This window comes from Pongo pygmaeus, chromosome 9 (genome assembly GCF_028885625.2).
Source record: "Pongo pygmaeus isolate AG05252 chromosome 9, NHGRI_mPonPyg2-v2.0_pri, whole genome shotgun sequence".
Taxonomy (NCBI): Eukaryota; Metazoa; Chordata; class Mammalia; order Primates; family Hominidae; genus Pongo; species Pongo pygmaeus.
In genome coordinates, this window is record NC_072382.2 from 63772538 (window position 1) to 63799435 (window position 26898).

At 43.1% G+C, this 26898-nt stretch overlaps 1 protein-coding gene across 1 annotated transcript in view; it reads right to left on the minus strand.

The window, feature by feature from the left end:
• The window catches only part of PARVA (parvin alpha), a 154541-nt gene extending 130052 nt beyond the window's left edge, over positions 1-24489 (minus strand). Inside the window, exon 1 of the mRNA XM_054439175.2 lies at positions 23713-24489. Coding sequence (XP_054295150.1) covers positions 23713-23968 — 256 coding nt within the window. The 5' untranslated portion in view covers positions 23969-24489. The remainder of the gene's footprint in view (positions 1-23712) is intronic.
• Positions 24490-26898: the final 2409 nt, after the last annotated feature.

Sequence of the window (26898 nt, forward strand, 5' to 3'; positions counted from 1 at the left end):
CGACCGTGATGGAATACCCTGGTCCCACTACATGCTGCAGTGGCACACACTTTGAAAGTGTGCACTTTGGTGCATACTGAGAAATCACTGTCTTATTGATAACATCTCCTCATGTTATTAAACAACAAATGAGCCCTCAAAAAGTCTTCAAGGGAAATACAGGTCAACATTTATTGCCAGACTGCAGCCCCAACTGCCTACGTTGCTCCTCAGGCCTCCCATTGCCCACACTGCTAGCATAGCACAGATCACATGGGAATACAGTTAAATATTTGTGTTCAGGCATCTAGAAGTTCCTAAAATAACCCAGATTTCAAATATTCTTCTTGCTTTCCCTATAATTAACAAAAATATGTCAGAAATTCCATTGGATGCAAAACAGTTGCAAAAATTCATTAATTCAAACTGGTATGTAATACTTACAAAATAGGCCCAACTCACAAAAAAGAGAGGGAAGGAAAGAAAAATTTTTAATAAGGCTGAAGAAATAATTGGAAAAACTCAAGAAAAGTCCCATACACTTGCTACATTATCAATACATAGTATTTGGTATGAATTCAAGTGCATTTTTCTAAAGACAAGGACCATCAACGTCATATAAAAGTACTCCCCAATTCCAAGAGCAGAGAAAAGGAGAAGGATCTAGACAGTGGAGACAAAGTATGTCCATATGCACAGACTTTCTACACACACTGACTTGCCCTCCAATCTGAAATAGTTTGAAATCTACTCAAAGTAATATATTTTTATTTTAGTGCTCAACTGATTATAAAGCAAAAGGAGAAACATAAATGGGTTTATGCACGAAAAACGTTCAACCTCACTGGTAATCATGGAAATTCAAATAAAAACAATTGAAGTTGTTCCCACAAAGCAAATTTAATAAATTAAAACAATAAATGCTAAAATTAATATAGTTAAATAGGCACTGTCATAGACTACGGCTGGGAACGTATGTTGGCACATCCCTTTTAAAAAGTAATTTGAATTTGATCAGGCATATATATCAAGTAATTTTTATTTATTTATGTTTTAATTTTTATTTTTTAATAGAGATTGGGTCTCACTATGTTGCCCAGGCTGGTCTCAAACTCCTGGGCTCAAGTGATCCTTCTGCCATCTATCAAGAAATTTAAAAGCCTTCATAATGTTTGACTCAGTAATTCCATTCTAGGAAATCTACCCTAAAGAAGTAACACTAAATATGGAAAAAATATTTATATAAAACTTAATCAATGTATTTTTATGACAGCAAATAACTGAAAACATACCTAAGCTCCAACAATGAGGGAAAAGGTTGGTAATCTATGGTACATCTTCCAAATGGCTATATTATTTACATTATAGTCATTAAAGAAGATATACAAGAATTATTTGCTGTAACATTGTAATGGGAAATGTAATGAGAAAAAAAATCATAAAGTATATACAAGCTAAAAACAACAAAATACACACACAAAAAAACTTGGAAATAAATATGATAAAATGCAAACAGTGTTTATCTAGGTCAGTGCTACACAGAGTGTGATCTGCAGACCAGCATCAGCCTGGGAACTGTTTGCTCCCTGTCCATGATAAGACAAGAACTTATAATAAGCATTTAGAAATATTTAGCAATTTGATATTGCTATGACATTCAGGAGGGTGTACCATGGCACTGTCTAGTTGAACAGGGTATAGACCAGCTTGACTGCTGTCCAACTCCAGTGGAGAATTACAGGTTACACAAGCTGTGTAGTAGTCACACACAGTAGGACATCACAGTCCACAAAGGATTGGAAATAAAAAAGAACTGCCCCTCTGCTGTAGGTAGTAGCACTGTGGGAAAATATTGTTATATTTCCATATGCTCAAAAATTTTTATAATGCTTTATAGCTATTACAAGAAAAAACTTTTTTAATGAAAGAAAAAAGAGAAAAGTAAATGTCAGTGGACTGCTATGTTTGGAAAACTTTTCTATAGAAATGTAATATATACTGAGAGGCAGAATGACATCATGGTTAGGAAAATAGATTTTGGAACTGACAATCTTGGTTTGAATCCTGGCTCTACCATTTACTAACTATGGGCTAGTTGCTCAACCTCTCTGTGCCTCAGTTTATTCATACATAAAATGGGGATAAAAACAGAACCTATCTCATAGTTACGTATAGGGTTTGGCAGGATTAAATAATTCAATAAATACAAGGTGATGGAACACAATAAGGTCTATGTAAGTGCCCACTATTATTATCACAAGTCATGGGCACGGGTGACAGCCACAGTCAGACCATATCTTCCAATGTCTTATTTGCAACATGGGTTAAGAGGAGTGGTATATGTGGTAATAACAGCAAATAATATTAAGTGCTTTATATGAGCCCGGTTCCATGCCAAGCACTTAACATGAATTAGCACCTTAATTATTAACACTAGAGATCTGGTACTGAGTTCTTATGCCCATTTTGTAGATGGGGAAATCAAGATTCAGAGAAACGAACTGACATGCCCAGGGTCACCAAGCTATTAGGTCTGTCTCCCTCCAGGACACTGGGCTAGGCACAGGAAGACAGGGGTCTCTAGAGGCTAGACCGTGAACCCCTTATACAAGTAGAAATGCCCTGTGTCTCATTTCTGCTCTTATAAGGGGTTCACGGTCTAGCCTCTAGGGACCCCTGTCCTCCTGTGCCTACCCCAGTCAGGGCTCTTACAATAGCCAGGGTCACCAGCCTATTCAAAAGACCAGGCCAAAATAAAAATCCAGAACTTGTTTCCAGCCAGGGCCCTCACCTGGTCCCTGTCACGCAGGCCAGCAAACAGCAGCTGGTCTTCCTCCGCAGCCTGGTTGGGGTGTTGTTCTCAGGGAGTGATCTAAGTCCCAAGGAGGGCAGCTCTTGGAATGTAACAGGAGGATGCAGGGGCTCATGAGTCATTCAACACTCCCTCCTCACCATGGCTTTGGATGTAATTTATTATCTTCATCATTTGGGTGTCTGCTCCTAGTTGGCTGGGGGTTGGTGGAGCAGTCGTCCCTAAAAGGAAATCAGCCTGTTAACAACTCCCATCTCTCCCTGCCAAATGGACTGGAAGCAGAGGGAAGGACACTGGCAGGGCCCAGCTGTTCTGGGCCTGGAGGAATTCAAGGGGGCAGAGAGGCCCGTGCTGGGCTAGTGGAACACTTAGCAGCCACTGGCTTCAGACCTCCTCATGTGGATGCTCTTCCATGACTTCCTCCTCTAGTCAGAAATCTGGCCCCTCTGCATCCAGAGGAGTGTGAAATCTCTAAGTGTTTACCCTCAAAGTTGAAGAAAAAAAAAAAAAGAAAGACCTTCCCCCAGAAAACGGGGGCAGGGGACTTGGGAGTGGAGAGATGGTTAAGAACACACAGGATTTTGCCTTGAGATCCAGAACATCCTGTCTGAACCAACATGCTGAAGCTAGGAGCCTGAGAATTTGTTGCCTAAAAATGTGTGGCCAAAGAGAAGTATTTCCAATAAGATTAGAGATCGGGATAACTTTTAGTTTCCACCCTCTCTTTTCAAGACTGAATTCTTAACAAGAATAAGAGTTTTACTAAAATGTGTGTAGGTGTTTTTCTTCCCTAGCATTTCCTTTTTGGAGAGCAATGTGGTAAAATCCAGCAAAATCCAAACTTAAAAACATTTTGCCTCAGCAATTCCACCTCTAAGAATTTATTGTGCAGATAAACTGGCATAGAATGTTGTTTGCAAGCATGTTTAATGCAGCATTGTTCAGAGTAGCAAAACACTAAAATAAATTCAAGCTGGGTGCAGTGGCTCATGCCTATAGTCCCAGCTACTGGAGAGGCTGAGGCAGGGGGATTGCTTGAGCCCAAGAGTTCAAGTCCAGCATAGGCAACATAGCAAGATCCCATCTCTAAAAATAATAATAATAAATAAATGAAAGAGATGATTAAATAAATTATCTTTCAGCCTATAAAAAAACTTAAATGTTCATCAATAGGGCACTTATTAAACACCTTTATGCATTGAGTGGCACATCTAAGCAATGCATAAAGCTGTTTATAAAAATGAGGTCAATCCCCATGTGAAACATACCCAGGACAAATAGGTATGTGAAAAAGAATAAACCGCTGAACACTCTTAACAATAGTATTGCAGTTGTATATAAACAAAACAAGTACATGAAAGGAAAGGAGAAAGGAAGAAAGTAAGAAAGAACAAAACAAGCATTTCTCACAGGCTACACTACTACAGTCAAAGCCTGAAGTAAGAAAGAGGGGGCCCTTACTTTTCAGTTTATATTTCTACCCTTTAAAAATTCTGTTTTCCCATAAACCTAAACAGTTTTAACTAGGTTAATACACATTGAAGTCATAATACCAACTGGTTAAACGTACTGTGAACAAGAGGAAGTTCCATGAGAGCAAAAACATAGAGCTTGGGCAATGCCTGGCAGGGGATCCTATTTCTGGAATGCCCACTGAGGGCCAGGCCCTGTTTTAAACACTTCACAAATATCAATTCCTTTCATCTTCAAGACAACCTTATGAGACAGCTGCTAGTCGTGCCATTTTGCAGATGAGGAGACTGGAGCTCAGAGAGAATGATGAACCTGTCCCAGGTGACGCAGCCAGTGTGTGCTAGGACCAGACACTTTGCTTCCAGGGCCCAGACACCTCCCTCCCAGGCTTGCCTCGCAATCAACATTTGTTGAACAAATGGACAAACTAGACAAACTGCCAGCATTTTTAAAGACTAGAGAAATGGTAAATTATTAAACAGTTTCTATTGTCACTGTTGATTTATCATTATTAATAATTATTATTGATGAATGAAAAATAAATACTTCAGAAAAGCCAGCTGTGTTATAGTGGGCAAAGAGTTAGACTTTGGTATGAAGAAACCAGTTGAAATCCCTGTTCTACCAATTAATAGCTGAGAGATCTTGGACAAGTCACTTCACTTCTCTGGGCCTCAGTTTCCTCATCTGTAAAATTGGGACCTCCCAGGGTTCCTGTAAGGATTAAATGTGATATCATATATGGAGGTCCCTAGGTGCTTGACATATGTTGGATATGTATACAAATAAAGGGAAAAGATGCTGAAGATAGAATAAACTATGCTCAGAACATTGCCAAGGATAATCTTTCTTTTTCAACCTTCTGAGTTTTAAAAGTGAACTGAAAATCTTATATTCCAATATAAGATATTCCAATGGTCTGAATAGGAAAGCAGGATTTTAATTGTTCTGATTCTGCCTCCAAAATATTGATTTAGGACATTTAATACCATCTCCAAATGCCAGGCTTAATTTGCATTGGGTCAGAAGCTGGGCTGCCAAGTGTTGGCTGTTGATTTTAGGTGGAGAATTGGGAGGTCCTCCTGGCCAGCCATGAGCAAGCTTCACCTGGGACTCAGGAGAACTAGCCAGTGGAAGAGGCTGAGTTTTTGATGGATTTTCACTGTTTAATTAAAGTGCAGCTGGGATCTGGGCTGCACCATACCTTTCAAGCAAGATATGTGTCATGGGTTGAACAACTAACCCAGGCTGAGCCAATCTGGCCAGGGCAGAGCCCAGACTTTGGCCTGGCCTCCCTGTTACCCAGGAAGCCTGTGCTTCTAACTTTTAGAGGCTCCAGGGCTCATCCGCAGCAGCCCGATTGTCGAGGCACTGACCACTACCTCCAGGAGTATCTCAGAATCAGAGTTCAAAAGCTGACCAATGGCTCCCAAACAGAGTCCCTGAAGACCTGTGTAAAGCTGTTCTTCAGTAAACACATTCGGTGCTCTTAGTTTACTATCTGGGGACTACAGAAAGTCTACACTCATGATTCATTAAAGTCTTTCTTTAAAATTATACAGTTGACCCTTGAACAACAACAGTTTGAATTGTGAGACCCCCCCCCACTTATATGTGGACTTTTTTCAACCAAATGTGAATCAAAAATAAACTATTTGCAAGACGCAAAACCCATGGAAAAACTTCCATAGGGCCTTTTCTTTCTTTCTCTCCTTTTTTTTTTTTTTTTTTTGAGCTGGAGTTTTGCTCTTATTGCCCAGGCTAGAGTGCAATGTCTTGATCTCGGTTCACTGCAAACTCCACCTCCCGGATTCAAGCAATTCTCCTGCCTCCACCTCCCAAGTAGCTGGGATCAAAGGCATGAGCCATCACGCCCGGCTAATTTTGTATTTTTAGTAGAGATGGGGTTTCACCATGTTTGTCAGGCTGGTCTCGAATTCCTGACCACAGGTGATCTGCCCACCTCAGCCTCCCAAAGTGCTGGAATTACAGGCTTGAGCCACCACGCCCAGCCCGTAGGGCCTTTTCATATAGGTGGATCTGTAGAGCTGACTGCAGGACTTGAGTGTGCTCGGATCTGGGTATACACAGGGGTCCTGGGACCAATCTCGTGTATACACGGGGATGATTGTAATCATAATGGAAAATTTCAGATATACCCAGAGTAGACAGAATACTACAGCAACTCTCCACATACCCACCACCATTCTACAACAAGGAACAACTTGTGCCTACTCTTGATTCCATCTTTACCTTGACCCCTACGCTGCATTATTTGATGCAAATCCTAGACATTTCATCGTGTCATCCACAAACATTTCAGTATGTACCTTGAAAAGATAAGGACATTTTTGGTAAGATAACCAAAACATCATTCTTACACCCAGTAAGTTAACAATGATTCCTTAATATCATCGGATCTCCCATGAGTGTTTACATTTTCTTGATAGTCTCATAAGTGACTTGTAGAAGTTGATTTGTTTGAAGCAGGATTCAAAACAACTAGCTGGGTTTTGACTTTGAATTGTGTCTCTGGTGGCTTTGGATCTTTCATCTTCTTTCTTCTTCCCTTCAATCCCTTCCTAGCACAGTAGTTGTGTGGGGGCATTCAAAGTCCAGTGATATCTCTTACTAATAATATGGCCTTGGACATGGAACCAAGCTCTCTGCTTCAGCTTCCTCACCTGAAAAATGAAAATAATAATAATTCCCTATCCCACAGGGTTTTGTAAAAATTCAATAAAATAGTAAGTATGAAATGCTTAGAACAGTGCCTGGCATAGGGCAAATACTTGATTAATACTGGTTTTTATTGTTTCTCTTTTTCTAAAAGGCAATGACTTCAACAGCATCCAGGCAACCAAATATAGTTATATGTGGGAAGAAAACTGAGTAAAAACTCGTGCAACCACACATTTTCCCCAGACCTCTGAGCTACTATTCAGAGGAAGGTAGAGAAGTGTGCCACTCAAGAGCAAGCTTCTGGAGCCAGACTGTCTGGGTTCAAATCCATGTCTTCCACTTGCTACCACTGCCAAAATGAAACATGTGTTTGCTCAAGCCCACTTCCTTTCCCCTGGGGCCAAGAACAAAATTATATTTCTCTTGCCCTTAGGTGTGGCCACATAGCTGAGTTCTGGCCAGTGGGAAGTGGCAGATGTGACATACGCCACATTCAGGCTGGTCCCCCAAGACCTCCCACTGAGTCCTTGCTTTCTTTCTCACCCACCAGCTGAGTGATGAGGATTTGAAAAACCTTCAGGAAGGTAGAGCCATAAGATGAAAGGGGCCTGGATCCCTGAATGACCATGTGGAAGACAACTCAATCAAAAACAATGCCACCAGGTTCTGCTGTAAGCAAGAAATAGGCTTATTATGTTAAGCTTCCAAGAACTTGGGGCTTATCTGTTACAGCAGCTAATGTTATCTTAACTAGTACACTAGTTTTGACTTTGGGCAAGTTACCTGGCCTCTCTGTGCCTCAGTTTCCTCATCTGTAAAGGGGCAAAGATGCTAATAACATTAATACCTATTTTGTGAGGTTGTTAGGAAGACCAAATATGTTAACAAATGTAAAGCTACCATATTACCCGGCCCATAATCGCACTTTATAAGTGCTTGTCCCTGATGCATTTACATTATTATTGTTGTTATTAATAGTAGTATTATTTGAAAAATAATGGTACATCATCGAGAATGTCTACATTTCACTTACATGTAAATCTTTGCTACTTTTCTGGGTTTTTTTTTTTTTGTTTTTTTTGTTTTTTTTTTTACAGTTTGGGGTTAAAATTGTTTCCAGCCAACAATTTCCAATTTAATAATAAAAGCCAGTGATGTAATGGGATTGTGACAATTTTCTTCACAGGAAATACTTCAGGAGCACAGCCATTCCACAAGATGAAACACCTAATACAAGATGCAGCATGTCTCTGGTGTCCCAGTCAGGGTTAAAAAATGGATGAAGGAGATCCAGTGTGCACCTTTCGGGGTTAACAGCCAGATATCTCATAAGGCTCAGGACTGAGGAGATGTGCACTGAACTCTGTAAAATTTTAAAATACACTTGAGTGCATACTCCTAGGTATATACCTAAGACAAATAAAAACATGTGTCTACACCAAAACTTGTACATGAAAATTCATAGTCACATTATTCATAATTGCCAAAAAGTATGAATATCCAAGTGTCCATCAACTGATAAACAAAATGTGGCATATTCAAATAATATTTTTTAGTCATAAAAAGGAATGAAGGGTGTGGTGGCTCAAGCCTGTAATCCCAGCACTTTGGGAAGCCAAGGCGGGCAGATCACTTGGGGTCAAGAGTTCGAGATGAGCCTGGCCAACATAGTGAAACTCTGTCTGTACTAAAAATACAAAAATTAGCTGGGCGTCGTGGCAGGTGCCTGTAATCCCAGCCACTTGGGAGGCTGAGGCAAGAGAATTGCTTGAACCCAAGAGGCGGAGGTTGCAGTGAGCTGAGATCGCACCACTGCACTCCTGCCTGAGTGACAGAGCAAGACTCCGTCTCAGGAAAAAAAAAAAAAAAAGGAATGAAGTACAGATACATGCTACAACATAGATGAAACCTTGAAAATATTATGCTAAATGTAAAAGGCCAGTCACAAAACACCATATATTATTCTATTCCATATATTATTCCACATATATTATTCCATTATTATAATAATATACGTTATTCCATTTACATGGAATGTCCACAGTATGCAAATTCAGAGAAACAGAAAGTAGATTAGTGATAACTTGGGGTTAGGAAATAGGGAGGGGAGGAGGAGTGACTGCTAATGGGTACAGGGTTGCTTTTTGGGATGATGAAAATGCTCTAAAATTGATTGTGGCAATGGTTGCACAACTATGAATATACTAAAGACGACTGAATTACGCCATTTAAATGGGTGAATTGTATCTCAATAAAGCTGCTATATTAAAAAAGTGCCCACTCCTCCAAATGGATCAGACCACCTCTCCTCTGGACTTGAGCTTCCATCAGAAGGCAGAGCACATTCCCAGCTCATAAGAAGTCTTTGGGAATTCCGTGCTGTGTGTTAAAATCCAGGTCCATTTCTGTGCGCAAGTGACAATGACATGACACACACATGCTAATGAGTCTGAAGTGAAGATGGGAGGTCATGGCTGGAAGTGTAGCTTGGGGAGTTAGCAGCGTATGCAGGAAGGAGATGAAATCGTCATCCACACTCACGTGAAAACTGATAACCCACTGATACCAACCTGCACAAACACAACTTTCCAACCCCAGAGATACAAGCAGGGGTGTTGTTTTTCTTTTTCACACATGAGCATAAGCTAGACCATGAATCACACTTCCCCAGAACCAGTAATACTGAAAGGGCTAGGTAGCTGGGAGCCCAAATTACTTAAATTGATGTCATATCATCTGAAGAGGCGACACTGGGATCTCACAAACTGAACGACAATTGCCATCTAGCCAATTCATGGCCCTGGACTCCTGTTTCCCACCTGCTCCAACACCAATTTAAGCAATTCCGAACTTTGATCTCCACAGCAGAATGTCTCAGATTTATTGAAGCGTCAGGTCCCAATTGTGCTAACATGCACCCTGGCAGGGCCATTACAAGGTGTGAAATCTGGGTGCCCATCACCCCAGCCACGTTCAGCACAGTGACAATCAGAAGGAACAAATCAATCTGCCTCTCTATAGTCATCATGAGAGCCTTGCAATTTGCTGTAATGATGGCCATGGAGGAAATGCAGGCGAAGGGATCATTCTGTTCTCTGGGAACTTGGGCATGTGCTGAAGGAGCTGCTGAGCCCACCAAGAGAGGCCTTGCAACACTCAGCCAAGAGGCAGCTGCTACTCCTTACATGGGGCTATTTCAGGACTTGCCAGTATCCTGAGAGCTGCTTTAAAATGGAATTGTGTTACCCTCCTCCTGTGTTTTGCAAACAGCATCAAAACTGTTGGTTCCTGCTGCCCCAGCTTCTCCCAGCTGTCGTTATTAATTACCTGTCATCTGCAGGTCTGCCTCACCAGGGCTGAGAGCCAGGGAGAGCTCAGCCTCATGGTAAATAGGAAAACCCCTCCCAACAGAGAGGAAAGTTTATTTTCAAGTCTCAAGTGTGGGAGAATGGGGTGAGGGAGGCAAGAACCAGGGTCCCTTTGTGAGCCTCCCCACCGACCTCTACTTTGCAGGGCCAGGAGTTCTGATTCCACATAGAGACTACAGCAGCCTCTGCCCCTTACTTACTCAGCTAGGGTCGTAACCTGCCTGCTACATTCTGCCAGCTTCTGTCCCCAGGACTCTGAATCTGACTGAGACTTCACCCTGGACTCTGAGGCGTCTCCTTGATTCAGGACTCAGGCACTCAAGAGATGCCAAGAATTTTCTGCTCAGAATCTCTGCACCCTGCCATCTCACTGCCCACCTCAACAGACCTGGCATGCCCTGCTTCCTAAAAATGGTGATTAGAACTACAGACCCCTCCTGAATTCCTCTCTCCTTCCCCATCCCCACCAGGGGCTCTCAACACATCCCACAGCCAAAACCATGCTAGCCAAGACAAAAAATGCTTTCAGAATAATCATTTTGAATTGGAAAGTCAATGTAATACTGCAATTGGCAGATTAACGACTGGGCCTATGAATGTTTCCTGGAAAGAAATGAGCACAGAGTCTGCTCCACCTGGGTTTATGTCACCAAGGGAGGTGAAACAGGCCCCCAGCCATGCCCCTTGGTAGTTCATCATCATCCCCAAGAGATGGGCTGCATTTTCATGAAGAGCCTCATTCACAGCTCCCCAGAGCCAGGCTGCTTTTCAGAGTAGAAGAGGAGCATTGCCTCTGGATTTTAAAAGAGATAAGGGAATGAGCAAACAGAAAAGAGTATGATTCAATGATGAAATAAATGCCCTGACACATCCCTCCCAGGGAGAGCATCCACCTCCTCCAGTGACTCCCCAGAAACACTCCCTGAGGTGTCAGGTGTGATAATGACATGCTCCAACTGGCTCAGATCCATTCTTCAGAGATGCAATGAGATACCTGCCTACTGACTTCTAATGCAGGTAGAGGAAACTGAGCCCCTGAGGCATCAGCCCAACCCACTCTGTCAAAACCAGCTGAAACTCAGGTTCCCAAAGCCCATCCCTTCTCTTGTTGCCCTTGAGGGGAAATGGGTGGGAGGGGATCCCTTTGCTGGCTTCAAGACCCAGCTTGAAATCACCATGTCTCCTAAGGGTTCCACCTAAATGCTTCTACTGCAGCACTCAGCCCACTATCTTGCAATTACCTCCCATGTGTCTGTAATTGCCAAGTTTGGGGTAAGTCCAAGAACTCAGAAGCTGGGAGGTGGGGAGAAAAGTGTGCAAGAGAAAGAGACTTCTTGACCAGACCTCCACTGGGTCTCACACAGGAGTGGCGAGGGCTCAGAGGGGAAGAGGGGATGGTGGCCGTGCTTCTCAGACAGCTTCAAGGATGGCAGTTCCCAGGGCAGCCACGCTCTGGGCTCTGTCAGAAGGGAGTAGACACTGGGGTGATATACAGGGCCATATATGGATGGAAAGATGGCCATAGAGAACGTTCTCAAATAAAGGCCTGCTTCTGAGCACGTTACTGGCCAGGCTGGAAATCTCCTCTCCCTGACCCATCATCCTCCCATCCTACCCCTTAGGTAACCCGGTCCTGCCAGCCCAAAGCAAATAGAAACTTTCAGCCTCACAATGTTGGTTTTAATTCCAAGCAACCTATCAGAGGGATCTGAGTGATCCCTCTGATAATGATTAATGGCGATCATTTCTTCTTGGCTATCAGTTCTAACCTATTGATGATAAACAAGCTAATTATCACACTCTGGCCCTGTAATTGCACTTTTAGGACTTTACCCAAAGTAAAGTACTCTGAATTTTTTTTTAAAAAGCTTTAAGTTGCATTATTTACAGAAGAAAAAAAAAATGAAGACCAAAGTAAACAACAAGATAATAACTCAATGGAGTATTATGTGCCTATAAAATTGTGTTTAATAAGATTTATAACACAAAAATATTTACATTATAATAAATGAAAAAGATAAAAAAAACTTACCTTTACAACATACATAGTATACTCACAATACTAAAAAAGAAAAAAATTATAAAAAAGAAGAATACAAAGAAATGAAGCAAAACACTAATAGCAATTGCCTTTGCGAGCTGGAACTTTGCACAACGGTTTTATCTATTTTTCCATAAATCCCATAAGCATGGGCTAATTTTACAATGGGGAAGGAAAAACTTTTATTAAAAAAAATCAGATGGTAAGTGATTTGGTTCATTCTTCTTTCCCCCAAGAGAGTGTGCAGTCATTAAGAATGTTTCTGTTTAAGCTGATAAAAGTGCACACTGCCTCTTCCATCCATGGCCTCTCATTGCCCTAAAGCTGGTTTGAAGCAAAGACAGTGACACTGGTCACGTGTCGGTTCACTAAGGCTTTGGCAGGCTGGCCTGTTCCAAGCAAACAGAATTATCACTTATTAAATGCTAGTAGAACCAGATTATAGGTAAGTCCTATAGTGATCCACACATCAAGCTAACATTTGTCCCAGGCCTGAACAAAAATTAAGCAGCTGCAATTAACTGAGGCTAGGCAAAGCTCACCAAAGGTGTGCCCTCCAGCCATCTTCTCCTCTTGGTGAGTTCTGTCTTTTGGGGGAGGGCTGAAGTGAGGAGACTCTTGTTGAGGAGGAATGATAGTGGCTCTGCATCTGGCTGATTTTCAGTTGCCTTCACTTTGCACTTTAGTGAGGAAATGAAGCTGAGATGGGCAAGAGGGGATGGAATAAGTAGGGGAGGGAGAATGAGACAGACTTTGGGGAATTAAGGGAACTCTGAATCTCTCCTACAGAGTTTTGGCCTGTAAGTCTCTTACCTCTCCTAAATCTTGCTATTGGGCTCTTTTACCTTAGTCCTCCTTCATATAAATATGTACCATGCCATTTCTGAAAAGCAAGCTTTTCTGGATGAAAACAAAGAAGTCAACTGGCCTTCACATTCCATCTGGTCACCCCCTGCACCCGCCCCAACCCCAACCCCCCCAACCGATGGGCCTCCTCCAGGCTCACTGCTGCCACTGGGAAATCAATGCCCATGGACTCTAGGACCCTCTGGTCTCACAGGCCTTTGTCAAATAACAGGATTAACTGACAATGTCTTCTCGCAAAAGGAAAAGAGATTCCTAGGGGTAGGGATGAGGCATTTTCATAAGCTACACACACACACACACACACACACACACACACACTCACTCAAAAATAGAGACCTGGATAGAATCTGGGGATCAGAAGAGTCATCCAAGGTTAAAGCAGAGTTTGGGGTAACCTGGGTACTCCCTCTATGGGAATAAGATGCCCAATGACAATTCACACAGTTAGTTAAGAAGCATTTTAGGGAGCATTGGTTAAGTACTAGGTAGTAGGCTAGGCACCAAAGATCCAACAACGGCTCCCCTCATGGCATCTGCAGAAAAAACAAAAAAGAAAGGATGCTGCCGAGGGCCTATGCAGGAGGAGGTCTCCTTGTGCTGGTGCTCTGGTCCTCGGACAAAGCCCTCATTGGATTTCCTACTGATTTCAGGCTGTACAACCTATTGAAAACCTAACAGAATGTGTTTACATCTACTTTTTAAAAGTATTTTATTTTTGAAATGATTGTAGGACTTTCCTCAAATGTTGTTCTTTGTTCCATGACAGTGAGTGGAGATTTTAGATGCTTACAAATGTTTACATGAGGATTTCATCTCTTCTCCTGGACTAATGGCTGGAACATAATTATGAACTGTGCTTGTTAACCAAATAGAGATATTCCATGAGACAAGAAGGCTGATTCCTAATATGGAGGTGTCCTTGGGCCGGGGCCCACTTATCCTGGTACCTATCTCCTCCTCCCGACACAGAGGTGCCTTCATTAGTAGAGGAAAGAAAGAGGTCTTTGTGATGATGTAATTCCCAGACCACCCTACACAGACAATAAAACTGAATTTGAGAGAAGCCGGGTGAAATAAGAGCTCAGAAATCATAGAATACCAGTGCAGCAGGGGCCTAAGAGGTTATTTAGTCTAATCTTCTAATGTTAGAAATGAGCAAATAACACCAAAAGGGGAAGAGATCTAAGATTACATGGCCAGTTAACAGTGGGCTATTTTCATCAGGGTAAATATGGGGAAATTCATTCCACAGAAATTCTAATAACTATGTGTTTGATGATATTATGGTAGGCAAGAGGGCTCTCACCATAGTGTGTGACAAGCAGCTGCAATGCAACATGACCAGTGCTAGCACAGAGTATAGACAAGGCACTGTGGGATCACACAGGAGGAAGTATCTCACTCTTCCTGAGGGCACTGTGGAAGGCTTCATGCAGAAGGGGACTTCTGAGTTGGGTCTTTATGAATGAATAGAAGTTGGTTGTATAGGAAAGGGAAAAGGTCTTTCCAGAATATGGAACAGCATGTAAAGGTATAAACATGTGAAAGAAAATGACATGTTTGGGGGATAAAGAGTGGTTTCCCATGGTAAAAATGGAGATTTATTGGAAGGGAAATAGAGGAGACAGCAAAAAGGTAAGGGAAGGAGTAGCTGTGAAGGCCTTGGACGGCATGCTAAGAAGTTTGTCCTGGAGAGAAGTTATCTTTGTGCTTTAAAAAACAATGTAGTGGCAAAAGGATGAAGAATGGGTTGAACAAAAATGGACCCATGATAGGAAGCCTAGCTGGGTGGATAACACAGTATTTCAGGTGGAAAATAAGAGTAAAAATTTTGAAAATGAACAAACAATCCAGAGCACTTGTGAAGGCTGAATTAAAGCAGTGATATTTAGATATTTAGTGATGGTAGACTCAGCAGGATTTCATATAAGATGATTAGACATGGGGAATAAAATGGAGGATGGGGCAGCAAACTACTGCTCTTGGGTCATGTGCAGGCTGCCATCTATTTTGTACAGCCCGAGTGCTAAGAATGGTTTTTACATTCTCATGTACATGTACATGCTTCCTTCAATAGCTGAGAAGAAACAAAAGAAGCATCTTTCGTAACACATGAAAATCATGGGAAATTCAAATTTCAGTGACCATAACTAAAATTATATGGGAACACAGCCACACTTGTTCATTGACCTATTGTCTCTGGCAGCAAAGGCAGAATTGAATAGTGCAAACCAGGTCATAGGTCTCATAAAGCCTTAGATAGTTACTATTTGGCCCTTTCAGAAAAAGTTGCTGACCTCCTGCAGGATTCTCTGACTCAGTTAAAATCAGTTCATCTTTCTAGTTGCCCAGACCAAAACCTTTGGGGTCATCTTAATTCTACTCTTAGCTGCCATCCGATCTTTCATCAAGATCTGCTGTATTTTAAAAATATATCCAGAATTTGACCCTCACTCCTTCCCTTGCTACCACCCTGTTCCTGACCACTACCATCTCTCAACTGGGTCATTCTAGTAGCCTTTATTTATTTATTATTTATTGAGACAGGGTCTTGCTCTGTCACATAGACTGGAGTGCAGTGGTGTGATCATGGCTCACTGCAGTCCCAAACTCCTGGGCTCAAGCGATCCTCCCATGTCAGCCTCCTGAGTAGCTGGGACTACAGGTGTGCACCACCACCCATGGCTAATTTTTTTGTAGAGATGGGGTTTTGCCATGTTGCCCAGGCTGGTCTTGAAGTTTGCCCAGGACAAACTTCTTAGCATGCCATCCAAGGCCTTCACAGCTACTCCTTCCCTTACCTTTTTGCTGTCTCCTCTATTTCCCTTCCAATAAATCTCCATTTTTACCATGGGAAACCACTCTTTATCCCCCAAACATGTCATTTTCTTTCACATGTTTATGCCTTTACATGCTGTTCCATATTCTGGAAAGACCTTTTCCCTTTCCTATACAACCAACTTCTATTCATTCATAAAGACCCAACTCAGAAGTCCCCTTTTGCATGAAGCCTTCCACAGTGCCCCCAGGAAGAGTGAGATGCTTCCTCCTCTGTGATCCCACAGTGCCTTGTCTATATTCTGTGCTAGCACTGGTCATGTTGCATTGCAGCTGCTTGTCACACACTATGGTGAGAGCCCTTTTGCTTGAACTCCTGAGCTCAAGCAATCCACCCACTTGGCCTCCCAAAGTGCTGGGATTACAGGCATGAGCCACCATGCCCAGCCTCATTCTAGAAACCTTTTGCCTCATCTCCCTGCTTCATCTCTGCCTGCTTCAGTCACTTAACACTATCTGAGTGATGGTGTTTTAGCACCATCAGTTAAAACAGAAGTGAGATCACGCCATTCCTCTGCACAAAGTCTTCCCAAGCCTTCCCATCTAACTCTGAGTAAAGGCCCAAGTTTTACAACGGCTTCCAGGGCCCTACAAAACCTGCCTCTGCCCTTTCTCTTGTTAGGCCCGGGACCAACCCCCGTTCCACAATCACGCTCACTCTCTTCTCCAGTCACATCAACCTCCTTCTTGGTCCTCAATAATGTACCAGGTCCACACCTGCCTCAAGGTCTTTGCATCTGTCATTCCTTCCATCTGTAATGTTATTTTCCAAGGTATACATATGGTTCTCTCCCTCACCTCCTTCAGATTGGGACTCAAACCTACCCTTCTTAGTGAGGTCTTATCTAGCCATCTTACTTCATACTGACAACCATCCTCAGACCACAACCCTCCATTTCTCTTTTTCTTGCTTTATTCTGCTCTCTAGCACTTACTACCACTCAAACAAAATACATACGTTACCAATTTATCTTGTTTATTACCTGTCTCCCCTGTTACAATGTAAGCTCCAGGAAGGCAGGAGTTTTTGTTTTGTTTTCCTTTCTAGCACCTAGTACAGTGCATGGTACATGTTAGGCACTCAATAAATAGTTGCTGAAAGAATGGGAATAATGGATCAGAAAGTGACTGGGAGATAAGAAAAGACAAGCAGGTAGAGATAACTCTTTCCAGGCATCTAGTGAGTAGCTAAAGAGGAAACCAGTATCAGGAGATTTTCTCCAAATAGGAAAGACTCAAGCATATTTACAGAACGTCAGGGTGACAGAGTGGCAAAAAAAGATGGGATATGAGAAATAGCATATCTGGCTATGCCAAGTCTGGGAGGAAGCTGAAAGAAATGGAGCATGGAGAGAAGGGACCTTCTTGGAAGGGACTAGGGCAGGTGGGGAGCACAAAAAGACAGTTGCACATATGGGTGGGACTGGCCGGATATGGTAGAAAGGGAACTTGAAGGAGCTCATAGCTGGTCTCAATTTTCTATTTCAAGATCCAGGGAAGGGTTTTAGGGGCTATGGACAACAACATGGGTGCCATTGTTCAAGGCGTGCCCCTTGAACAATGCAGGTTTGAATTTCAAGAGTCCACTTATATGCAAATTTTTAAAATAAATGTATTAGAAACTTTTTTGAAAATTGCAACAATTTGAAAAAATTGCAGATGAATTTTGTGATCTAGAAATATCAAAAAAAATTAAGAAAAAGTTAGATATGCCCAGGAGTTTGAGACTCACCAGGGCAACATAACAAGACTGTGTCTCTACAAAAAAAGATGTACTTTGGAAAAATGAGAATGCACCCTGATTAGAAAAAAAAGGGTAGCTCTGCAGTGCTAAGGGTTCTACTCACTCTCACTCTAGAAACCATAAATTTGTTGCAAGGTTTGTGGATTTTTCTCCAGCAACACTGGGCAGCCAGAGAATCAAGTGGTAAGAACTAGTATTATTAGAAGAATTACGAAATTAAAGCCTTCATTGGATACTTCAGGTCCTGATCAAAATGTAAAACTCTGGGGGATAAAAACTTAAATGAGTGGGTAAACGACAGGAATGACCAGTGCTGCTGGCTAATTCGGGTGCCTTCAGCAGAGAGGTACAAGTTGGTGTTCCTTGAAAGAGCACGTCTTGAGGACAGTTTCAGAGAAAGAAAGTTGAAAAGTGGCCCTCTGGCAAGTAGACTCTGAAAGGGTAGTGAAAGAATCCACACAGGAGGGCCATGTCCAACAGAAATGGAATTGAAAACCCAAAAGAAGAAGAAAAAGATCAACAGAGAAAAACAAAAGCCACTTAAGCTACAACTCATAAGAAGGGGCCCAGATAAAGTGCTGAAATATGTCATCTTGGGAAAAGGGAGGATCTCACTTGCAAAGAAAGATCCCTTAACTCCTAAAGGGACAAAATAGTGTCCCACAGGCTCCATATAGTCATGGGCTACTAGGCTATTTACAGAACCTGAAAAAGCCAGTGCAGCCCATAATAAAAAGACTATTTCAAATTTCAAAGACCAATGAAAATTGAGTTGTCAATTTTAATAGCTACCATTACTTGTGCCATGCAATCCATTTTACATTCTCGATCTCATTTAAACCTCACAACTTCCATGTAAAGAAGGAATTCTTATTCTCATTTTATAGATGAAGACACAGAGGCTTACAGGGGTTAAGTAACTTGTCTTAGGTCACAGAATAAATAAGGGGTTGAACCAGAAATCAAATTGAAATGTGTCTAATCCTAAAGACGATGCTTTTAACCCCTGTTCTCTCTTGGACTCTAACACTGTTTTTTCTTACGAAAACACAGGAGTGATGACTAGTTGAGTGCATTCTTATGAGACTCATAGTCATTCTATGATGTAGGTTTCCTTAGGAGGACATTTTTTACATGAAATAATTAGTTGATCCTTGAACAACACAGGTTTGAACTGCGAAGGTCCATTTATACGCAAATTTTTTCAATAACTATACGTGAAAATATTTTTGGAGATCTGTGACAATTAGAAAAACCTTGAGATGAACCATGTAGCCTAGAAATATAAAAAAAAAAATAAGAAAGTTACTCATGCCACGAATGCATAAAATATACATCGATACTTGTCTGCCTTCTCATTTACTACCATAAAATATAAACAAATCTGTTATAAAAAGTTAAAACTTATCGAAATGTCAAAATGTACACATATACACAAAAACTGTGCGTGATGCCATTTGCAGCTGAGAGAAATGTAGATGTAAAGATTAAATCCTCACTGCACAAAATGAACTGTAGTACATACTGTACTACTGTAATAATTTCACAGCTACCTCCTATTGCTATTGTGGTAAGCTCAAGTGTTGCAAGTATCTGCTTAAAACACCGTGTGATGCTAATCATCTCCACGTGAACAGTTCATGTCTCCAGTAAACTGTGTATAGCAGTTAAAAGTGATCTCTTGAGGTTCTCGCATATTTTTCATGTTTAGTGAAATACCATAAACCTTGACTAACACCATGGGACTCTAACGAAGTGCCACTAGAGATGCTAGAAGTACTCCCAAGTATCAGAGAAAAGTCATGACATTATAAGAAAAGTTGAATTGCCTGATATGTACCATAGGTTGAGGTGTGCAGCTGCGGTTACCCACCATTTCAGTCAGACGACGTAAACTTACAGTATCGATAAATGCAGCACGGTTTTGCAAATGTATTTTCTCTTCCTATGATTTTCTTAGTAACATCTTCTTTTCTCCAGTTTCTTTATTGTAAGAATACAGCATATAATACAAAATATGTGTTGATTCACTATTATCGTAAGGCTTCTGGTCAACGGTAGGCTATTAGCAGTTAAGTTTGGGGGGAGTTAAAAACTATACACAGATTTTTGACTGTACAGGGGGTCAATGTCCATAACCCCCACATAGTTCAAGGGTCAACTGTATTCTAACAAGTATTATATCTTTCCATTTGTTCTGTCCTACAGTGGGGCATAGCAGGTACCAAATGAATGAATGGGAGTCCTTGGGCCTCGAAGAATGCTATACCAAAGCACTGAGATAATCTGTGGACAGACTGATGGCAGTAATCTTGAGGAATGAAGAATGAGAGGTTCAAGAACACCAGAGAGAAAGTGGAAGAAGGCAGATTCTACAGAGCACAAAGCTGTGAGCTTATCCAGGATGCACAGCAAGGCCTGGCCTTATTATTACTGAAGTGATGGTTAACGGGGCCCCACACCTACTAACCATCACTTCAGCACTGATCATTGAGATCCAGCACATACTCACTGAGGACAGTCATTTCAGACCAACCCACTGCCTTCTTTGCCTGGGCTTGCAGAAATACCATATGCCGCAGCAAGCAGCTGGAGCTGGGTGGTGGCTGGCCCTTCAGAAGAGGCTCTGTGTTCTTCCATTCACCCATTTACAGCCCCTGGATTAGTTGACAGACTGAATGATGGAATCAGAACTTTACAGTGAAATATAACAGGGATGAAAATAAGATCTTGCACTTGGTTTCAAAAACCCAACTGAGTAAATCCAAGATAGAGAAGGCTGTGATTTAGGAGCAACAAATATAAAAATGTCTTTGAGTAAGCTGATAGCAAGCTCAATGAGAGATCACAGTGCGACGTGGCTGGCAGAATAGTTAGAAGCAACCTTAGCTGCATTAAAAGAACATTGTGTCTGTGCTAGAATAAGGGAGGTGACAGTCCTAATATGGGGTGGCTGGCTTGCACTACAACTGTACTATGGTGACTTCTGGAGAGCTCACTTTGAGCGGGTCTGGTAACAGGTTGATCTGCTAGGTATTCTCCATTTCCACCATCCCCACTGTGATCTATTCTCTGCACTGCTCTGTGCCCTATGGACGCTGCCCCTATCTATTGCAGATCCCTTTCTCTGATGACTTCCCACTGGGCTCAGCACCAGTAGGTGATGCAAGGGCAAGAAGACTGAGAACATGCAGAATGTGCATTTCTTGTGCCACTCTCTCCTTGCTCTGTCTGCATATTTCTGACAGTAGCTGCATCCCTCTATGACTATAGTTCCAGTCCAGCAGCTCCTCGTCCGTAACCCCAGCTTGTAATAGGTTCCAATTTGCTTCCCTTGTCCCTCAGGCCTCGGAGTGATTAAGAGCTTCCCCCTGTTGCTAGCCCCTAGGGACCTCAGCATCCCTTCTTAGTTCCCTTAACCCTGCCCACAGCTCTGTCAATAGCCCTTTCACTAAATTATTTTCAAAATCTCAACTAAATTGGCCTTCTTTTTCCTGCAGGGACCCTGACTGAAACTAAAGAGACAGGATGCAAAAGTCCTTAAAATTATGTCTGTGAGGAATAGAGGATGTTGGGCCTGGTGGAGAGAAGACTCTAGAAAGCAGGATAGCCTACTTCAGCAAGGTATTAATAAAAGGCCACCCCAGACTCATTCTCTGGCTCCAACAGTGATAGGTACAGAGAGATAAATTTTGGGCTAAATATAAAATAAACCTTTCTACAGAGTAGGTAAAGATGGTTATCCTGGTAGGTCATGAGCTTCAATATTTCTCAGTTGTCCCATCTTAAACTGGATGAGACTATGTCAGGAATGCTGTAAGGAAGAAGTTAGAAACATGGTCTAGAAAAGAGCTTTCCAAGCCAGGGTTTCATGATTTGCCACCAACTGTACACTATTCAATGGGTTACCAAAATAACCAATGTGGGGAAACTTTCGTTATGTTTTTGCTGCTTCTCGTTTCAATCTAGGGAACAGAAGTCTAGTTCTTCATCAAGTCTGATAATCCTCAACGCTGAAGATGTTTTTTTACTTTAAGATGACTTACAAACATGAAACATTGCACACAGCATCACAGCTTTCAAAAGATTATTTCCAATTCACGGAGCAATCTATTAAAAACATTTTTTAGGGAGGAAGAGAAGTTGATTAATGGTTACAAATATACCATTTGATATAAGAAGACCTAGTGCTAGATTGGTAAAGTAACTATATTTTACAATAACCTCTTGTATATTTCAAAATATCTAGAATTCCAATGGTTTAGCATAGAGAAAAGACAAATACTTAACGTGATGGATATCCCAAGTACACTGATTTTGTCAGAGGCATGTGAACCAGAGCAACTCCATCTTGAATGGGGCCAGGTAAAACAAATCTGAGTGAGACCTACTGGGCTGCATTTCCAGAAGGTTAAGGCCTTCTAACTTACAGGATGAGATAGGATGTGGACACAAGATACAGGTCATAAAGACCTTGCTGATAAAACAGGTCACAGTAAAGAAGTCAGCTAAAACCCACCAAAACCAAAATGGCGACAAGAGTGACCTCTGGTCGTCCTCACTGATACACTCCCACCAGCGCCAGGACAGTTTACACATGCCATGGCAATGTCCGGAAGTTACCCTATATGGTCTAAAAAGAGGAGACATGAATAATCCACCCCTTGTTTAGCATACCATCAAGAAATAACCATAAAAATGGGCAACCAGCAGCCCCAGGCTGCTCTGTCTATGGAGTGGCCATTCTTTTATTCCTCTACTTTCTTAATAAACTTGCTTTCACTTTACTGTGTGGACTCACCCTGAATTCTTTCTTGCGTGAGATCCAAGAACCCTCTCTTGGGGTCTGGATTGGGACCCCTTTCCTGTGCAATTTGATCTTTACAAATTATATGAATGTATTAAATTATCACATGTGCCCCAAAACTATGTACATCATGCATCAATTAAAAAATGTTTAAAACAAAAATTTTTAACTCAGCAACATCTACACACCAATCACCACAGTGCTTCTTGAGAACTGCCACCTCAGTTTTCAAACCAAAAACCAGGACGCAAAATCTGTCCACGGGGAAAAAAATATTCTACATGCAAACTACCCTGAAAAAAAAAAAAAAAAAAGAATAAGGTCGCCTCAATTCACTCTGGTGGGGAAAAAAACAAAGGTTTTTACAAAAGCCCTGAATGCCTGAGTTCACAGCAGGCCCAGAAATCTGTGTCTCACGCAGGTTTTCTCCTTTGGTGGGAGTTTATTGTGTATTACACCGAGGGCACGCTAGGTTTGCCAGTTTTTCGCTCATTCATTCAACAAACACTCGATGTCCACCTACTCCATTAACAGAGCCCTTCTCGGCCCTCGGGATGGACAAAAGATCCGAGGAGGCCAAAGCCACGACGCCGCTGCCAGAGGACGTCAGCAGGTCCAGGAAACGACCTGATTTTAAGGACCAATGAAGGCAACGATTAAGAGTGACGGCGCCCAGGAAAGTTGCAGCGGAAACTTGGGAAATGCCAGCCTTCGGGCGCAGAGGGCGGGGCAGGGCCTACTGGATCGCGCTGCCTGCGGGCTGGGGCCCCGCCTGGGCTCCGGTCCCGCCGCCTCCGGCCGCCAAGCGGCGCCCGCCCACGGCCCGGCGGGGGCGTTGGCCTGGTCCCCGGCCCAGGAGGGCAGCGCCCGGGCGACCGCGAGCGGGCGGGGTGGCCTGGATGGCCCGCGAGCCCCTGGCTCAGTGTGCGGCGCGCGTCGCTCCTGCCCGACGTACCCGGGAAGCGCGCGCACGCATCGCCGCGCGCCCCATCGCGCCGGGCACCCGCGGCGCGCTCCCACCCGGCCCCAGCGCCGCGGCCCCTCGGCCCCTACGGCACCCCCAGCTCCTACCACCCGCCCGGCCGGCCTGGCCGCACTCACCCTCCTTGGCTTTCTTCCTCCGGGCCAGGGTCCCTCCAAGTTTCCCCAAGAAGGAATCATCTTTCTTGCGGGACGGCGGCGATTTGGGAGTGGGAGACTTGGGGACAGAAGGCGACTTCTGCGGGGAGGTGGCCATGGCGCGGCGCAGGCTGCCGCGGGCCGGTCGGGACGCGGAGCTGGCGCTGGGCGGACGCAGCGGGCGGCGGCGGGACTGAGGCTGCGGCTTTCCAAACGGAAGCGGAATTATTCCAAGCATTTGAGGCAGCTCACGCTCGCCTTTCCCTTCCCTCGCTCCCTCCCTCGCTCCCTCCCTCGCGCCGCCCTCTGCCCTGGAAGGAGCTGCGCTCCCGGGGCCGCGCCCTGCGCCCCTGGGTTGCCCCAACCAGGGAGGATGCCCCAAAACTGCCCCTTGCAGGACAGGAGACCGTGTGTGCCCAGGTTGGGAGCGGTCGAGCCGGAAAGCTTCATTTACCCAGGCTCTGCACCCACCACACAGCCTGGCGCAAAACAGAACTGAGAACCAACCCAACCCTGCTACTCTCCCAGGGTCTTCCAGCCGGCGGCTGGTGAGCTCGCTCTTCCCCAGCACTACTGCCTGTGGGGTTATCAGGCCCACGTCTTGCGCCCGCAAGACTGCAGCTCCTGGAAGAAATTATTGCAGTGAACCAAAATGTGTCCAGGCCCCACCAATGTGGGCAGAACCAATCACTCCTGAACCTATCCATGACCGTCAACCTCCTCGTCTCTACTCCCATCCAAGACTGAGAAGCTTTGAGTGCACAAGGGTAAAGCCGAGGCTTCTTATTCTTGTGAGACATCCGTGTTTCTAGCAGCTTATACAAAGGAAGATCCCACATGGTGGTGGAAACATGAATGGGAAAATCACAACCATGAGCTCCTACAGGACCTCCCGCAAAATTTATCCTGCCTAAATAAAAGCAAGAGAGTGACAACCAGACTCATTTGAGATAACAGGGGAGTCACACAAAGCACAGTGTTTGAAGGACTCATACTGGAAATGATTAAAAGGCACGTGTTATTGAGCTTGCCCATCTCAAGTTCTCACTCGGGCTCTTTGTCCCTCTGTCTGTCTCTCTCTCTCTCTCACACACAGACTCACAGCACCTTGGCAACTGTGTTTCCTCCTTGTGGCCCCTTCCCTCTAGGCTACAGCTGATTGAACCTGGGTGAACACCTAATCCAAAGGGCGCTACTGCTTTACTGAAGAGCAGCCGATCAGCTAGCCCCAATTAAGACTGCACTAAGCTGGAGAGACTATTGTCAGAAGTTGTGCTCGTGGCTGATGATAATTCGCAGTCAAAACTAGCCACGTGCATGCTGAGGAGTAGGGAAACCAAAGAATGGAGCAAAGAAGTGTGCTCAAGAAGCCACGTGGTCTGAGTAATGGAAACCGTGGGGAGTAGCTGCTTGGACCTTGAATCTTTTCCCAGACCCCACTTGCACTTCCTGCCAGGGCCAGCTGTGCTTCTTCCCAGGAGATGTTACTCAGCCTTTTATTAACCCATCCACCTTTCCTTAGACAAAATAAACTGACAAGCAACAGTTTCTGAGTAGAACTAAAATTTAACAAACAAGATAGTCAACAGATTCTCAACACCGTATAGGTTCATTTTATCTTTTCTTGAGAGTAATAATTTTACCTTTTTTTTGAAAATTCTACTTTAGCTGGTGCCTCTTACCTAACAGCAGAAAAGTCATGATGTCCTCTAGCCTGGGAAGATTACTACAACTCCTCCTAGACAATAAATCTTAAAGGGATGGTGAGAAGCCAAAATATAAGTGTGTTTTGATTACATCATTAATCATTTTTGTTCAGGATATCAAATATAGGACATCTCCAAAAGTGTTATCTCCAGCCCCGGGAGCTCTTGTCAGAGAATTAAGAGACACGTAGCTCAATAGCAGTGTGATCTTGGAAAGGTTTACTCCCTTTTCTGAGTCTCCATTTCCTCATCTACAAAATGAAATGGTTGGTACAGAACAGTGGTTCTCAAACTCAATCGTGCATCACAGTCCCTTAGAAGTTTGTTGCATTCACAGGCCCCATCTCCAGAAATTCTGATTCAGTAGATCTCAGGTGAAACCAAGGGATAGGTGTTTTTTAAACAGACTACATCAGGTGATTTCGATGTATTAATAGCTGATTCACACCCTGATGTCTTGCCATTTAGGGCTACTTTCAGCTCTAACGGTCTGTGGTTCTTTATTCTTTCAAAAATTGCTAATATCTGTATGCAAGGCTTAGTGCTAAATGTGGCATAATCAAAATTACCCATGGAGATTCCTTCAATTGCCCATGCATGCTTTTGCATATATAATACTCCTCAGTAATTGTTATGTTCATTAAACTTGGAAAACCACTGAGCAAGGCTAAAAGGAGGAGTAAAGTCTTGATTGTTGAATGCTAGCTCCCAGAAAATATCAGCAAAATAAGCTGTGGAAGAAGGCAAAGCTGAATTTTTTGTACACCATGATAAGGAGAGCCCTGCCTTGGCAGAGTCTCAGTAGCATCTTGGAGTAGGGGAAGGGATATTTATAAGGTTTTGGAATCTTGATGAAGACAGGCCTTCCAGTGGGATGATGCTTGATTAAGTTTGACTAAGGATCATGATATAATAGATAAGGACTGGTAGACCCAAGGTAAAGCTTTCCAAGAGTCTTGGAGAATAAATAAATTTAATGCTATCTATTGAAACGTCTAATGGGTTTATGTTCATTTCAATGAGATTTGGTGGGGAGTTCTTGAAAAGAACAAGAAAGTTATTCATAGCTTTTTATCTTCCTGGGCAAGAAATTTTTGGAAGACAGACAAGGGAACGATAAAGTCCTGTTAATGTATACAGTAACCTGCATTGGTGGGAATGGTTCCCAGGGTCTCAATATTATGCCGATACCTTGTTATTCAGGCATTTCTACTGGTAAGATCATTATCAATCTTTCTGGAAAGGCCAGTGGGAATGGGTGGTGAATTATAAATCAGTGCTACTCACAGTGTAGTCTGCAAACCAGTATTGATCTGGATACCATTATTAGCTGCCAAGACCAGCTTGGTTGGGGAGACCCTAACCCAGCAGCGCTAGAGGAATTAAAGACACACACACAGAAATATAGAGGTGTGAAGTGGGAAATCAGGGGTCTCACAGTCTTCAGAGCTGAAAGCCTCAA